At 39.7% G+C, this 16,628-nt stretch overlaps 2 protein-coding genes across 3 annotated transcripts in view; one reads left to right on the forward strand and one right to left on the reverse strand.

The window, feature by feature from the left end:
• Positions 1–16,628, forward strand: part of iqgap2 (IQ motif containing GTPase activating protein 2) — a 43,518-nt gene that overhangs the window by 15,376 nt on the left and 11,514 nt on the right. For both annotated transcript variants that reach the window (XM_085181388.1, XM_085181389.1), the window contains 10 exons: positions 4,558–4,625; positions 5,329–5,442; positions 5,556–5,734; positions 6,685–6,772; positions 6,990–7,153; positions 7,546–7,633; positions 9,606–9,769; positions 9,971–10,131; positions 10,997–11,121; positions 11,887–12,050. In XM_085181388.1, coding sequence (XP_085037514.1) covers positions 4,558–4,625; positions 5,329–5,442; positions 5,556–5,734; positions 6,685–6,772; positions 6,990–7,153; positions 7,546–7,633; positions 9,606–9,769; positions 9,971–10,131; positions 10,997–11,121; positions 11,887–12,050 — 1,315 coding nt within the window. The remainder of the gene's footprint in view (positions 1–4,557; positions 4,626–5,328; positions 5,443–5,555; positions 5,735–6,684; positions 6,773–6,989; positions 7,154–7,545; positions 7,634–9,605; positions 9,770–9,970; positions 10,132–10,996; positions 11,122–11,886; positions 12,051–16,628) is intronic.
• On the reverse strand, positions 9,986–16,161 carry f2rl2 (coagulation factor II (thrombin) receptor-like 2). Its single transcript, XM_085181409.1, has 2 exons — positions 15,474–16,161; positions 9,986–15,203 (listed from the first exon to the last, which is right to left on the reverse strand). The coding sequence occupies exons 1-2, from the start codon at positions 15,535–15,537 to the stop codon at positions 14,182–14,184; spliced, it is 1,086 nt and encodes a 361-aa protein (XP_085037535.1). The 5' UTR covers positions 15,538–16,161; the 3' UTR covers positions 9,986–14,181.

The following is a 16,628-nucleotide window of genomic DNA, read 5'->3' on the forward strand; positions in this document are numbered from 1 at the left end:
TTTTTTCTTTTCTTTTCTTTTCTTTTTTTTCTTTCTTTTTTTTAACCAAACACTGGCTAACTACAAGCTGGAAATGGAGAGGAATTCCCCTTCATATTAAAAATTGTGCTTGTGGAAATATCTTTGCTACATTGCTGAGGCTTAAGTTTTAATTAAAAGGGAGCCTTCTCCATTTCCAGTTTGTCGCACTTTTCACTTGGAAGCAAACTATGACTGCTGCATTGTGCTAACAACCAAAGCTGTCATAAAGAGGACTTTTCTACATGGTTGAGGAAAACACGTTTTACCCTAGCAACAGGTGGTTGCCATGACTTTAGCAATCCTTTTTTTTTTTTTTTTTCTTCATCGACTGCTATCAACCTCCAACAACCACTCGCAACCAGTGTTGGGAATTTTTCCCTTATGACCAGTGGTTGCCAGATGGTCGTGGATGATCCAACATTGTCACCACGCTTGTCACATGTCCAAAATGGCAGAGAAGTTAATGTCACATGGTTAGTAGTCACATTTCTGCAAAACCTCGATATAAGTGAAATGCTCAGTTGATCCATGACCTCTTTCCGTGGTGTCTTGATGAACTAATGAAAACAACATCATGTTTACTTTGAGTTAAAAGGAGAATAAAGCAGGGAATGGATTAGGTTGGGACAACCATGTAACTAACAAGCCACTTTCCTAGCATGCAATAGCGAAGGTCAGAAGTGCACAGCTCAAGGCTTCCACACAAGATTATAGGTGATGTCATTGTGCCAAGTCCATACAATGTATACAGCGCAGCTGTAGATCATATGGACTAGTACATACTGTTTTCGCTAACATTTATTTTTTATTTATTTGTTTATTTAATTTGGATTGGGTTGTGTTGGACTAAACCAAACATTTTGGTTTGAATTGAAAATGAAGTGTTTATTTTGTATCTTCAGACAGAATTTATCGACAGCTCATAAAACTACTATGCTTGTGGTCAGATGTTTACACATCATCATGATGGGAATGAATATCATGATTATGGTCATTTTAGGCTCTTGATTCCCTTAAACTGGCTTTTTTTCTGCCAGGATGGAATGATTATACAGAATACATTTTTAATGACTTTAAGAAAAATATGAAACTGTTGCACAAGTTTGAATTGTTTTAGGATATTCTCTAATCCATGCCAGGTCAAATATACATACAGACAGGCTCAAATGTGTAAATATATTCACCTATCTGTTGTAATAAGTAGTGCTGAAGGTTCAGTTTCTTCTAACTTGACAAAGCCAAGGCCTATTAACTTCATGGTCATGCTTTATTCAACTGGTAGCATAAAATAATTTGTCTGTCAGCACTCACTGGATTAACCAATGCTAAGAACTATAGGAAAGTCCAAGGAACTCGATGAAGATCAAAGAAGGAAAACTGTAGATTGACACAGGTTGGTAAGGTCTCTTGGAGCCATTTCTAAACAACTGCAGTTTCTAAGATCATCAGTTCAAACAACTGTATGCGAGTACAAGTTATTTTGATGTGTAACTGATTTCCCAAGATCTAGAAGAAGACCCAAACTGTCACCGTCAGATGAAAGAAAATTGGTTGGGATTAGGGCTGGGCGATATGACCCAAAATTCATATCTCGATATTTTTTACCTGGACGGCGATATAAGATATATATCTCGATATTTTTTTTTAAAGCCATAAAGTAAGAACAAAAAGAGAGTTCTTAGTCAAAGCTGTGTCCCAGATGTCACACAGGCACTTTTATTAACATAGAGCATAGCTGTACATAAAATTTACTCAAAAATAAATTATGAGCATTTATTAAATAATAATGCTCCATAAATAAAAGAAAACAATGTTGTTTTTGTGCATAACAAAAAGCTCACAATTGTGCAGTCAAAATGTAAACTAAAAGACGCTGAGCATAGTAACAAAGACAGATTTCACAGCTGCTCTGTTCCCAACTTCTACTGTGTGACTGACAGCATTGAGTTTGAAATCCTCGTCGTAACCACGTCTCTTAACAGGTGCCATTTATGGTCCTTATACACAGTAGGGTAATATTACGTTGAAGCACAGTACGTATCACTCCGCGGGGCTCCTCGGTAGCCGTAATGCTCTGACAATCCATCAAGCGGTGCTGCTCCGTAGCTTACCAAAGTCGTACTAAAACATTTTTGACAGATTGCTGAGCGCCGTGTTCCACATAAAATCGGTTCGCGGCCATCAAGCACAACCAGAATTCATACATAAGGCGCGCTGTCAACTTTTGAGAAAATGAAAGGATTTTAGGCTGTGCAGCGCCTCTGGGCTGCATGGTGTTAGTGTGGTTAGCTCGTTAGCGTGGTTAGCTAGCTAACACGTTGACGGCGTCCAGCCCCACGCGCGGGGCGATGCGCAGTAACTCGTTAAAGGAGGTTTGCCGTGTCCATCTTGTCGCTTCCTGCAGGTGAAGCGATGGGGGAGGAGGGGGAGTTGTGTTCAGTGAAGGAGGGGCGAGGCCGAGTAATGTTGCGTAAAGACAAAAGTGGACGAAAGAGAGGCAAACTTGCGGCTCCACAAAGTATAGTTATAACGTAACATAGACTATATCGATATAAAGGATATTGTCACATCTTATATCTCGTATAAAAATATATCGATATTTTTTAAAAACTCGATATATCGCCCAGCTCTAGTTGGGATGTTAAGTGAAAGCCCAGAAACCACCAAGGTTAAAGCCTGCCAAGAACTGGAAAATGCTGGAACAACAGTATCACCTGTTCACAGTGAAGTTGCATGACCATGGGTTGAGAAAAATCAACACATTTAAGCTTTACTGAAACTTGAATATTGGACACAACTGATGATCCAAGAGGACAGTGTTTTAGAATGGGTAAAGCAGGCGTTAAACTTCTGGAATGATCTTCCCAAAGACCCAAGCTCAACCTGATTGAAAATTTGTGGACTACACTTGAAAGCCAGGTTCATGCTAGAAATCCAACCAGTTAAAATGAATTTGGTGACTTCTGCAAAGAAGTCAAATATCCAGCCAGACTCATGCCAGAAGCTTGTTGATGGCTACCAAAACTATCTGGTCATTGTCCAACTTGCCAAAGGACATTTAATCAAATACTAGTGGGGCTGTATGTATGTATGTATGTATGTATGTATATATTTGTATTTACTTAATTTACTTTTAGAGAAAATCCAAAATAATTTCAAACTTGTTGACGTGGTTGTTTTCTAAATTTATTTAAGATGTATGCTGTGCAATCATTCCCCCCTGGAAAAAGAACAGTTCAAAAGGCTCATTAAAGAAATCATTCAAATCCCACAAATACCATGATATTCATGACCACGGTGAGCGTATGGAAACTTCTGACCACATTTGTACAGTGTGTCCATGAAGCTTAACCTCCAATCTATACATCAAAAGCAGAAGTGGTACTTAGTAAATGATATGAAACAAACTGGAAAACATTGTTTCTACTTTAGTAGGACAAGGAGTTTTTGTGTGTTACTTTAGATGTGCCATGCTGTATATATTATCCAGAATCTGTTATTGAGCTATAGGCAGCTATATTCACTCTATACTATTAGTTGTAGTTTCAGTGTTTAACTTTACGTTTGCTTTCCTGTAAAAGGTTGGTGGTCTTTTTCCGTGGCTTGTGCGTCGCTGTAGGCCCTTGCTTGCTTAGTCTAAATGACTTTGACTTTCTAAACCATCCAGTCAGCTAAGCACAGATTTGGGGAGTGGTTATGGGAGCTGCCTGCCTTGTTTTCTGTTGTAGTGTTTTGGTGAGGTCCTTTGAGAATTGGTTTCCTTCCTCCCGTTATGCACACACGTGCTCTTCCTTCCTGCAAATCCAGTTCAAGTCCCGCAAGTTCCCATTGAATGTTATTCCTCCTTAGGTACAATGCTGACCTCATAAGTAGATGTTTTAATCCTTCTCAGAGTGGTAGAGATTTGGGGAAAAAAAAAAAGGGAATCCACCAAGCTAGTCAGCTGATCGTCTTTAACCCCTGTGGCTAGTAATCAGCCACCTTCATTAACCCCAGTCAGCTGTTGTTGTGTTTGTATCCCAGACTGAATCAGCTGCCTGCATGTTGAAAAATTACCCTTTGTAAAAGCAGATTTTTAGATGGTCTCTTTCAAACCTCTCTGTGCCAAGGACAGAGTGCATCTTATGTTTACACATGCTGGGACCAAAGGGCAGAACAACCACTAGCTACTACAACTCCTCTATTCAGAGCTGTACTGATGCCAGACCTCCCTTAAGTATCTATAATTCATTGCCAGTTACCCAGTACCTGCCGGAAGATGAAAGTTTTATGAAGTTTCCAGTCACCTCCTTGTTAAATTTATCTGCTAGGTAGTGCACTGAGTCTGCTTAGTGTTGTCACAGTGCTTATTGTAATTTGAGACAGTGCTACCCCCTTGTGGTGTAAGTGTGACACTGCAGAGAAGACGATACCGAAGCAATTTTGATCGAAAAAATAGTTTTATTTTCATGGTATCATCTACAGTGTTTTGTATTATTGTTTATTTTTTGCACAACTCTTACATCGTATGTGTTTGTGTCTTTTTTTTTTTCCCAGCTTGTACTTGTACAAACTGGGAATTGCACCACAGATTCAAGACCTTCTAGGGAAAGTGGACTTCACAGGTAACCATGTACCATATAAATCACCTGAAAGTGAAACATAGCACAAACCTTAACACACAATATCATTCATACTACATTCATATTATAAAAACACATTTCCTGCATCACTTTGCTTGTTAGTCCTCACGTGATGGTACAACACAACACCCTGCTATAACATGTGTTCTTCATGTTATAGCAGAATTTTATGACCATGGGAATGGAACAATTTATAAATTGCAGCTGCCCTAAAAGCAGGACGATGACCTTGAAGGGGAAATTGGATTTAAAAGGGGCGGAGCTATTAGCTTTTTATGGGGCAAGGCCCTGAACCTTTTGATGGCACCTCGTGTGTACCCATATTCTCCTGCAAGCAACTGTCATGATGCTCTAAGAGCAACATGTCTTCATCTTAATTTTCCTCTAACAAAGGACATTTATTCTCCTCATGTGTGGTGTGAGGGGTCTGTTGTTCTAATATCACTTGATCATTTTTAACTAGTTTTTTTTTTGAAGATTATGAAATATTTATTTCAGGGTTTTGGCAGATTGATTTTAACAGTCATTGTTAGTGTTCTGATGCCCCATTTAACAGTTATACTGGTTAGAAATTTGTCCCAACTGTATGTTTGTTTGTTTTTTTTTTTAAATTTTATTTTTTATTTTTTTATTCTGATGTGCTGTGTCGCAGCTGTTTCTCATGTCAGTAATATGTGTTTTACAGAGGAAGAGATCAGTAACATGAGGAGTGAACTGGAAAAGTATGGCATTCAGATGCCAGCTTTCAGTAAAATTGGAGGTATCCTGGCCAATGAGCTGTCGGTTGATGAAGCTGCCTGTGAGTGATCTTTTAACCTTGAGCCACTCAGTTGTTTTTGACTAAAGTAAACAGAGTTATCTGATCTGATATGTGATATCCTCCACTAAATCCGTGTTGTGTTTTTTCCTTAGTACATGCTGCTGTGATTGCCATCAATGAAGCGGTTGATCGAGGTCAAGCATCTGTCACAATGGGAGCCATGAACAATCCTAACGCAATGCTGAGGAACACACAGGAACCTCTGGCCCAAGAATATCAGGACACACTGAGTCAGACCAAATCTCGCAAGCGGGATCAGTCCTCAGGGAGGGTGAGAAGACAAACACTTCAGTGATCTCTTGGAGCTTTTTCCTTTTTATTTAGTATCTTAGCTGCAGGGCTAGCTCTACACTGGAGCTTTAATGCTTTAATGCTTTAAAATGTAGCTGCATGCTAGAATAGACTGGACTGCTGAGTCATAAAACAAACAGGTTGTGCTGTATCAGAGACTCAATTCTGATTGCTTACCAGCAGACACTGAGGCAAAGGAAAACTTTGGGAAAACGTCATCTTGGGGGGATCCATCAATTCTTTCTATCCACTGTTCACACCTTTGTTTTAGAGTCATCGTTTGGCTTATAATGTTGTTTTTTATTATTTTTTAGATGAAAAAATAAAACAATGCAACTTTCTCATCTTCAGCCTCGTTAAAATTGTCCTCACCCCTTTAACCTGAACTAACCTTGAACCATGTAAGCAGGTATGATTAAGTCACACCTCTTACTGCTGCTTTGGTTGACATGTTTTCTGTGTTCAAGAGCACATGTGCTGACCACAGACAGATTTTAAGAGCTGTTGGTCTGAATGTAGTGTTAGAAATTTCTGAATCATGTGTGTTATTTGAGACATTTTCCAAAGGAATATAAAGAAGTGTGATATGTATGTGGTAGCTATATTAACTCGAGAACTGCACTGACATCTGAAAATGGTTGCCTGTGCTCATATGCTCTACAGGCTTTGCCAGCACATTCCAGTGACTGCATTGTAAGCTGTATTTACCTAACGCTCCACGCCATCCAGCACCTCTCCTCCCATTCTCTTTACACTGTGCAAACAGTAGCACTAGCTTTTCTTTTCTTTGTTTTAATTGATATTACCACACCAATGTAAATGAGAATGGGAGGCAGTAAATACAACTTGCTAAAAAATAGTGCGCTTTGTTTTTTTTAACAATTATATGCATATAATGTGATTATTTTTTTCTTTGTCTCCCTCTGTTAGCGGTCCTCAGTTGCTGCTGAAGAAAGAGATGTTTATGAGGAGCTGCTGACTCAACAGGAAATCCAGACATGCATTGATCTGGTCAACAGTAAGAGCTTCCCTATGTTTGCTTTACACACATTCTCACTTAAATACTGTCATGTGTCGCAGATGTTTTTGTCTTTGTGTGAGATGGGCCTTTGTGGGTATTAGGCCTAAACATCTATTAAATCAGATTATGCAGTACAGTTACACAGTTAATCAAAGCAATATTAAATTAAAGTTAAAAAGGATCTGCTCACTGTCTTTATTTTTCCTGTCTCCAGCCCAGGAAGCTATCAGGCAGGTGAATCATGCTGTGTCGAGCCAGGATAAAGCTGCTCTGCTGGCTGCGCTTAGGCTCAACGCGCTGGCCTTGCTCGGTGTTCAGGAGTCAAACAGCCGGTGGTATCTGGAACATTTAACCAACTACTGTCAGCATAAATCTAAGGTATACAGAGTCAGAGCTTGTTTGCTCAGTTGTTTATATATAGTAGAAAATCCATTACTAAATGGATGCACACAATCCTGTTGACGTATGAGGAGCACGTTAAATCTACATTTACACTTACAGATGACCATATTTCAGACTTGACTTTCACCTCTTTAATAAACACTGTTTTTGTTTGTTTTTTTCCCCCCAATTTTCTTTGTGGTCTTCTTGTTATCCAAGCATTGTTACATGTGAGCAATGGCCTGCTTTCACATGAAATATCTAACTCCATCTTCAGATTTAAAAAAAAAAAAAAAAAAAATCAAGTCAAAATGCAAAGAAAAATGAGCCATTTTTTGATGGGGTCTTTTTGGATATCTGCTTAGTGTACTCTAATTTTTCTTCTTCAGGAAGGTGGAAGGGTCCAGATTCTGGACAAGGAAGAGATTCAGCGAGTTGTCAGCTCCTGCAATGACTTTGCTGAAGCAGAGAAACGAAGTAAGTGGCTTTTGTAACTTCGGGCTGTTTACTAATGAGTTAAAAAAAAAACATATTAAATCAGGGCTCGCAAAATCGCTAGCCCGACGTCCCGGGGCTAGCCATTTCTCCAGTCGGACTACCAAAATATATCTCTGCCCTGCCCGTTGGGCTATCATAGGAAGGAAAAATATATGTCAATGCTTTTGCATTCTTTCTGAAATGTAGCTGTGTAATTATGTCATTGGCATCGGTGAGCCACTGTCAATATGTGACATATTGAAATCGCGTTTGAATTTGCGCTTGTTTTTTGCTTTCACTTTGCAATCGCACGAACTGTGTATAGAGAGCGACAGTACTGATTGGTGAGTGACGATAATTTGCGCACCAATTCCTCTGACATCGTCTTATCAGTCGTTAGCTTACTATGCAAACATGACAAGTGAAATCTCCCGCAGCAAGCTTAAACATGTGAGAGGTTGATCGCGCAGAGAATTGCTGAGCGTTATGTGAGTGCGTGTGTAAAAGCAGCAGGATATATATTTTAGTTCTGCTGAGCCAAATAAGACAGGTCAGGGTGAAGAAGTGACAACCAAAGAAAAGCTTACCACAAAACGGAAAAGTTATGACAAATCAGACTATAAGGCAAAAAGAAAGTGCAGCTTTATGGTTTTATGGACAAAAGAATTTCTGTGGCTGGAATATGACGAGCTAAATAACCAGGGCTGCACAGAAGTCGTCCGCAGGTGCGCATTTGCTGTCAAAATAAAAAGAGCGCACAAGATAAGAAGTTGCAACGCGTGTTTGCGTACATAAGATTTTCTGGAGGAGGACAGACATTTGTTTAGAACTCTTAAAGATGTCGAAGAAGCTCCTTTAAGCAATTACTTTGGTGTTCCTCCACCTCCAAAGAAATGTCAGAAGGAGTCCGAACCACAAAAGAAGCGCGTATTCTCGGAAAAGTGGTTGCAGGAGGTGAGCTGGCTTCAAACAAATGATGAACGCACAGAGATGTGGTGCAGAATGTGCCGTGAAAATCCCACTCTAGCGGACAAAAACACTGCCTTTTATATGGACGCAAACGCACGCTGCAACTTCTTATCTGGTGCGCGTCTTTTATTTTGACAGCGAATGCGGACCACTTATGTGCACCCATGTAAATAACATAATGTTCTGCCGGGTGTGTTGTTGGTTTTCCCTCGATTTCTGAGTCGACAAGCGCCTTTGTTACTGGGACCAGTCATTTTAAGAAAGGCCCCCCATTAGAACCCATGAGAAATGCAAGAAATGCATTATTGCTCAGTCTGCAATATCTTTCCCAGAACAAACACCAATTGCAAATAACATACTAAAAATAAACCTGAAAATCAGTTTAAAACAGCGTACTATGTTGCAAAGAGTGAACTACCACTGGCACAATTTAGCAGTCTTTGCAAACTTCAAAAAGCAAATGGCCTCGATCTTGGTTCCACTTGCCTCTTACCCGTGACTTCAGTGGAAATTTCAAATTCAGGATCTGACACAAACTGATTCATGTCCTACACAGTTCTTACAAGTTCATAGAAATTTCTGTTCAATTAGAACCAAGTATTTGAGTTGATGATTGTAATTTTTAGACAATGTTGTAATTTGTTTTTCAACAATTTTTTGATTAATGTTTTGTTTCCATTACAATATTATACTTTAATGTATAATATTGTAACGGAAACAAAACAGGAAACAAAACATCAATCAAAAAATTGCTCTCTTTTTTATCCGGGCTACTTAAATTTATTTTGGGCTACCAAAAACTGAGGAGTCCCTGCCCGAAGGGCTACCAGGGATTTTGAAATTTTGCGAGCCCTGTAAATACTCATAAGTATTTAATATGGGTTCTTAAAGGACCTTCAGCACATCATGTATAAGGTTGTATGAAATACTGTTTTCGTTCATTTGGGGAATTGATTCCAAGTTATAATGTAAAACACGACTTTGTTGTCATTTTCTTAATCAGAACTTGAAGCAGTTGCAAGAATCAATACAGCCATTCGCCTGGGCAATGCTTTGGAAACAGTGGAGGAGCTGATGAACCCGGAGGCACAGCTGCCAATTGTCTACCAAACTGCTGCCAACCTCTACCAGGCTGAGCTTTTCAGTTTGCAGCTACAAGGGGGACGGGTGAGGCATGTTTCAGACTTTTACTCTGTGCACATGGATGTTGATGGGTATTGATAAGGTCAGATAGATATATATGTGTGTGTGTGTGTGTGTGTGTGTGTGTGTGTGTGTGTATGTGTATATACACACACACATACATACATACATATACACTCACTCTGCAGGCATCAATTTTCTGATCCAGTATTTTATGTTTTTCAGTCTGGACTGAGCCACGAGGAACTGAGTGTAGCTGTAGAGATGCTGTCAGCTGTAGCAGTGCTGAATGAAGTGTTGGACACCAAAGACCCACAGGCTGTGATTGAGCAGCTAACAGACTCTCCTCTGGGCTTTACCAACATAGACCAAGACAACCTTAACAGGTAAGATAGCTGCAGGATAGATGAGGAAGCAAAAGGAAGTGTTATTGTTTACTCACCTTCCCCCCCAATGTTCCCATTTTAGTGGATTCATCAACTTTTAAGTCAGGCTATGGAAACGACACAGAGACCATAAAGAAGATTTATTGTGATTTATTGCAGAATGTTTATACAACATGTTTATGGCAGTTTTTAATATATAACTACTTAACACAACTTCTTATCAACATTACTGCTAATAAATAACTCTTTACTTATCTCGGTCACTCTGTGCTGCAGCTAATGGTTACACATTCACCTAACAACAGAAAGACCCCCAATTTGATCCTGGGAAGAAACCCAAAATCCCTTTTTGGTTGTTTGAGGGGGAGAAAAACTAATTTGACGAGATTAAATCTGCAGAGCTTTTTTTCTGTATGATGACTTTTCTTCTAGTCTGTTAGTTGCTTGGTATATTGAATGCACCACATGAACAAAAATCAGTTTTATGTCTAAAAATGGGTAGCAGGTTGGTGTAACTTTTGGCTACTCTCAAACATTTGTCCTGCTGTACTGTATGACGGGACACTTATAAGCTTATAAGTTTAACGATTTGCTTCAGAAAGTTATCAGTTTACAATACAGACAACACTTGGTTCCACACTGCTGTCTGCTCAGCTGTGGTGCTAAAGTGCTAAATGCCGCTGTGCTGTGGTGGGCAGACTATGAGGACACCAAAAATACATTACACCCATGAGTGTTTTGTTATTGCTGTAATGTCATAGTTTTTTCTTTTATTTATTCATGGCTTAAAAATTAAGTTATAATGTATTTGCACATCCAAACAATTTCTGGTTATTTCTGGTTACATAAGTCCTTCTTTCCTCAGGTATTCTGACATGCTTATCAAAGAGCGAGCTGAGGCGCTTTCCACAGGCCAAGAGTTTCTAACCTGGAATGATGTCCAGAAATGCATCGACACCGTGAATGTTCAGGTCCAAGAAGAGCATGAACGTAAGAACGTCTTGCTGATTTCCTCTTCTAGTTTACAAGTGTAGCAAGTGTTTTGTCCTGTGCAGCTAATCAATTTGCTATGCAATTTGGTGACTACTGAATGAATCATTAGGCTTCTCCTTGTTTCTCCTCGTACATTGTAAAACAATCTCAGTTCTCAAAACTTTGCTAGGACATATCTGCATATAATAAAACTAGAACTGGCCTCTTAATAAAAGCAGGAGATTTGATACTTGCTGTAAATGTAACTAATACACAGTGATCTTTTGTTGAGTAACATACGGCGATATGTTGTACGTAGAGAGAGATGAGGCATGTAGAAGCTCACAGATATGTACAGTTCAGACAGACATGTGACAATTACTCATGCTGGACTGAAACCTGAAGGTGCTGGTGATTCCTTAAAGTGCTTTTGTCTGCTAAGAGAACCATATCAGACATCACACTGAGTCAAGCTACAATATCACACCCAATCTAAATTGTAATTTTGAGATTAACAAACAATTAACTCCAAACTGCTCAAACATAAATAATTTCCCTGAGGCTCAAAAAGGCGTAAAACTACACAGTTTGCTGAGGTGGACATGATGTAAAAGTGCTCAAAATACTCCCACTGTTTCAGGAATGTTCTCAAATTACACAGATGTTTGAAACCTTAGAACAGTTTTTTAGGCATCGTCTTACACTGAAAAATGAAACACAATCTGTGCTCTTAACTTGTCTGAGAGGCTTTTGTTTTTTTGTTTTTTGGTCCTCCACCTACAGGAATCATAGCCATAGCTGAGATCAATGAGGCACTAAACTCAGGTGATCATGAGCAGACCCTTGCAGCCCTCCTCCTCCCTACAGCCAAGTTGTCGGGGGTGAACCCAGCCACAGCCAAACACTACCATGATGTCCTTCAAAATACCAAACAACTTCTCTGCCAGGTAGGCAAACATTTCTTTAGCTATTTCGAATTTGAGTAGAAAAATAGACTTGCACCACTTGCACCACAGCTAGATATTGTGGAATAACGTCAGACGTCATTATAGCTGAACGAATCATTAATTTGTTTATTTATTTATTTTGTAAGTTTTTTTTATTTTATTTTTTAAACCTGTCCTGTGCAGCAAGCAGAATCATGGTCTGAATGCTTTATTGTGGAAAACACATTTGCTTTCCTAAGAGGAGCATAGACTGTCTGTAGGCTCCTCTTGTAAATGTTTTTGGTTTATTTATTCATTTTATTTTATTATTCATATTATTATCTGTGTGGGTATTAAGCTGGGGGTGACGCCAGGTTGGTGAAAGATAGGAAAAAGGGTGAAGTAAACGGGATTTCGGTCTCCAACTCGCTAACAAAGCACACATTTAAACGATATGCAGCAACTGAAAGACAAAACAGAGGGAGGGACACAAATATAGAATTTTGCTGTGAGAGAGGAAGAGGAGGCGAGAGAGAGGATGTGAGTGTCTGTGTACGGCAACAATGCCCCCTCCTGAGAGCAAAAGGCAGACAGTCAAAGATCCAAGAGACCCCGGTCGTCCACCCCCCCAAGAGAACTGAAGATCCAAGACCACACATGCCTATGACAACTGTCCGTCCACTCATTCAAATGGACTATTCAATGTTTTGGGTTTTTTTTCTACTTTGAACACTAAAAATCTGAATGAATTGAAAGGTTTTATTTTAACGTTTTTTTTTTTGTTTTGTTTTTAACCATCAGTTGCACACAGAGGTTTTTATAAATGACTCATTCTGTGGCCAACACTTGACCTTCAACAAACAAAAGACGTCAAGCAAGAATTCACGAGACAAAATAAAACAATTGAAATTAAAAAGGTGCTCTTTTGTGCTTACAACACATAAAATAGTAAAATAAAAACATTGATGACCTCAAATTACAGAAACAAAAGTCTAGATAGTGACTATAAAAAACAACTGACATAGAACAGTCACAGGTATCACAGCTGGTTTATTTAATGTTTTCTTTGGTGTGTGGGGAGACGTTGACATGTGGAGTTTAAAAAGTCTTAATTTTGTAGTGGATAACTTTTCAGCTGGTAGAATAAATTCGTGGTATTACTACCTCTTGTGGCAAATGTTTACAGCACGTTTTGCAAATTACCTCATTTTGTTCAGCGAATCTCATTCCCTCGCTCGTCTGGTAGGATATAAACACACATGCTCAGCGCAGTGCGCCTGGTAGAAAATTTTCTGTTTGGGAGGGAGGGGGATTAATGATGCTTGTGCAGCGTGTGGGAGGAAAAAAAACTCACAAGGAATTGCATGCAGACAGCTTAATATTGTCATGACAATTTATAAAGCCATTTTAACCATCGTCAGTGGAAAAACTCGTAATACATTGAGTATATTTGATATATCTCCCACCCTTACTGTGTGGTAATTAAAAATGAGAAACGGATGACTGCACAGCACAGTCAGCAAAGCCACGTGAATGGCCCTACCAACTGTGGCCTATGCAGCTCATGTCCCCCCTGAGACCCTACGTGCGTGGGTGATGTGTTGTCAGAGAAGCGGGAGGAGAAGGCATGGGATGATGATTAAGATCAGGAGGTAGAGGACTCCCCCTGGAAGGAAAGGGCGAGCAAAGCAGATTCAGTAAGCACCCCCACTTCCTCCATGAATCATTATTTAAACAATGTGTCATAACTTTGTCTTGTTAGTTTCGTTATACAGCAGTTTTTTTTATCCTATGTCACTTCTTTACATTAGGTCATGTATATATCTATCTGAATTGCTTATTCTTGATTTGAAGATTGAACGGATATATCGGTTACAAAAAGTATTGTTGACTTTTGGATATAATTTTAATGAAAAGATGAACAAAACATGACACATAAAACATGTTTTTAGTATACATGGAAACAAATAACACTATGGCCACATTAACAGTTTCTGATTCTGGATGTAACGTGGATACAGCCTAATGTTAACCACAATGTCCGGTCTTCAGTTTGTCATTTTTTTCCCTTGTGACTTCCTGCTGTGTTCCAACAATAGTCCAGTACGGAGGCTTGGGTTTTGTTTTGTTTTTTTTGTATACATGTCCAGTATCACGTCATAACTGCTTGTCTTGGAGATATCTCGCGGAGAGAAATAAATTGTAGTTCTGAAGCCGCTGTCTTGGAAATAAGCATACACAGGAAGGGATCAAGACAACTGTGGAAACAGCAGAGACACACAGCTACTCTAAAGTATCCATACAGGCTGTCGTCCCCACCGGAAAACAGGCGGATGTAGTGGGCCATATGCAGGACGCCGCTGGGCAAGAAGCACACCAAGAAGATGCTGAAAACCAGAGTGCTGACTCTGATAAATGGCTTCCAGTCACAAGCACTTTGACCTAGATGGTAAATTACAGCCACATGGGCATAGATACAAAAGAGGAAGGGCGTTATAAAGCCTAGACAGATAAGCATCAACCTATATGGCACCAGATGGGAGTGTGATTTTTCATCTAGGGGAAGTATATCATGGCATGTTGTGATCCCCAGCTGGGAGATGTTGTAACTCTGCCTGACAAGGAGCTCAGGCACAACAGCAGCCCCGAACAGGAACCATATAACCAAGCATGTCCACACCGTCAGTGTTTTCGTAGCAAGTCTCCTGTACATGAATGGTTTGACCACAGCCAGGTAGCTGTTCAGGCTGATGCACGCGATGGTCTGAGCTGAGCAGTAAACATTACCGTAAAACAAAGCCGTAATCAGCCGGCAGGAGGTTTCCCCAAATATCCAGTTGTTCCCATTGAAGTGGTAGTGAACACGCAGCGAAAGGGAAAGCAGGAGCAGCAGGTCAGACAGCGCCAGGTTCAGGTGAAGAACGACTGTGGAAAAGGACTGTGCTCTGAGTCGGACTCTGAGAAAGGCCAGAATGCAGCCGTTGGAGGGGATGCCCACCAGCATGGACAGGATGTATGATGAGGGTATGACCCAGGTGCTGAGCACCCCTGTGGTATAGGTTGTCACTGGATCCTCTGGCTTTACATGCAAGTTTCTGCCTGTGTCATTATAGTCGGCCTTAAAGGTCCTTGGACTCACTGTGTGAGGTTGGATTTTGGTCCTGTTTTTGTTTCCTGTAAAGAGTAGAAAACAGTTTTTACACCTTCAAACCAACTTTCATGCAAAAAGTTTTTTTTTTCTTTTGTACCAAAATGTTCTGAAGTTTGTTTGTTTTTGTTTTTTTTAAAAAGTAATTTTGGTTTTCTGTTTTGTGAGTCTGAGTTGGGAAAAGAGCTTTCCCAGTTGTTGGATACCCAAAATGTACTTTTTCTGCAAGGTTTAAGCATTTTTTTTTTTTTTTAAAGAGTTATCCTCTTAGTAATGTGTTAACTTGAGAAACTTACCATCAAGCTGATTGGTCTGCACTGCCATCAAACAAATGAGTAGTCCTGGCATGAGGTCAAACATGTCACCGTTAAGTTGATATTCCAGGATTTCCCAGTTAATTAGGCTTCAGCCCTCTTGGTGTTGCTTCTTGTCAGGAGTTTTCCACCAGTAAAACTTTGTGTTTTGCATCTCTTCAGTGCAGCGGTCGAGCTGATAATGGTGTGAGCTCAAAGTCAGCTTCCTGGCAGTGTATACAGAAGCATGTTTCCTGCCTGGACTTGAAAACTGAATTCCCTGCTGTCTGTGTCAGTCACAGCCCTCTGAATCACTGGAGTAGGGAAAAAAAAAAACTTAATGGTTTACAGAACTGTTTATCGTGTTTGTCCAAGAGTTTGGTTCATTTAAGACATTTGACTAGTTTATTTACTTTTGTTAAAATGCGATTTGGTGTTTGTCAGCCTAGTGAATTAGAAGCTGGTTTTCAGACAACATAAAATATGTAGCAATTACATCATGAATGCAATAAAGGAAGTGAAATGTGTGCTTGAAGATGGTCATTTAGTAAAGTGGTTTCCCTGGACGGTGTTTTTCTTTCTTCCTGTCTTGCCTCCATGCTGTGCTGCTTTTGAAGGACTGCTATGTCCTTCTGGCTTGCACTATCACATCACACATGTAATATTACCTCTTATGACACCCTCAATATATGAGGAGTGTGTGAAACGCAAAAGTAATGTCTTTACTTTCAGACTGCTTCAGTGTTTTGTAAACAGCGACTTCCTTCCTGATGGTCTTGTGGTCGATGATGCACCCCTTGATGTTGTCTAAAATTAGCTTGAGAACAAACATAAGGATCAAGCTGAATAAACATGCTGTGTTTGTTGTGACTTTTGAGCCCATTATAGACTGAGGTCATTGCTTTAAGAGGTGGGCTAGGATATGGTTGCAGGTCATCTTTTGTCAACTTTTCCTTATTTGTCTAGACTGGTTCCTGGCACTGGTTCTCTATAATGCGATCATTATCTCTATTAAATATCTCCACAATCCCAGTTTGACTTTGTGTACATTTACTGTACCTGAAATATTTTCCAAACTTAAAACTTTCCACATTATTTTGGTTCGGGGTGCTTTAAATATTTTAGAAAGGATGAACAAGCTACTAATAATGCCTTGTG

This window comes from Neolamprologus multifasciatus, chromosome 12 (assembly GCF_963576455.1).
Source record: "Neolamprologus multifasciatus chromosome 12, fNeoMul1.2, whole genome shotgun sequence".
In the NCBI taxonomy this organism is placed as follows: Eukaryota; Metazoa; Chordata; class Actinopteri; order Cichliformes; family Cichlidae; genus Neolamprologus; species Neolamprologus multifasciatus.

Bases quoted from the DNA above. Each gene is read 5' to 3' on its own strand.
- f2rl2 (XM_085181409.1), bottom strand. From the start codon at position 15,537: ATGTTTGACCTCATGCCAGGACTACTCATTTGTTTGATGGCAGTGCAG. The intron at 15,204-15,473 runs GTAAGTTTCTCA...TACTCTTTACAG, and splicing joins GCAGACCAATCAGCTTGATG to GAAACAAAAACAGGACCAAA.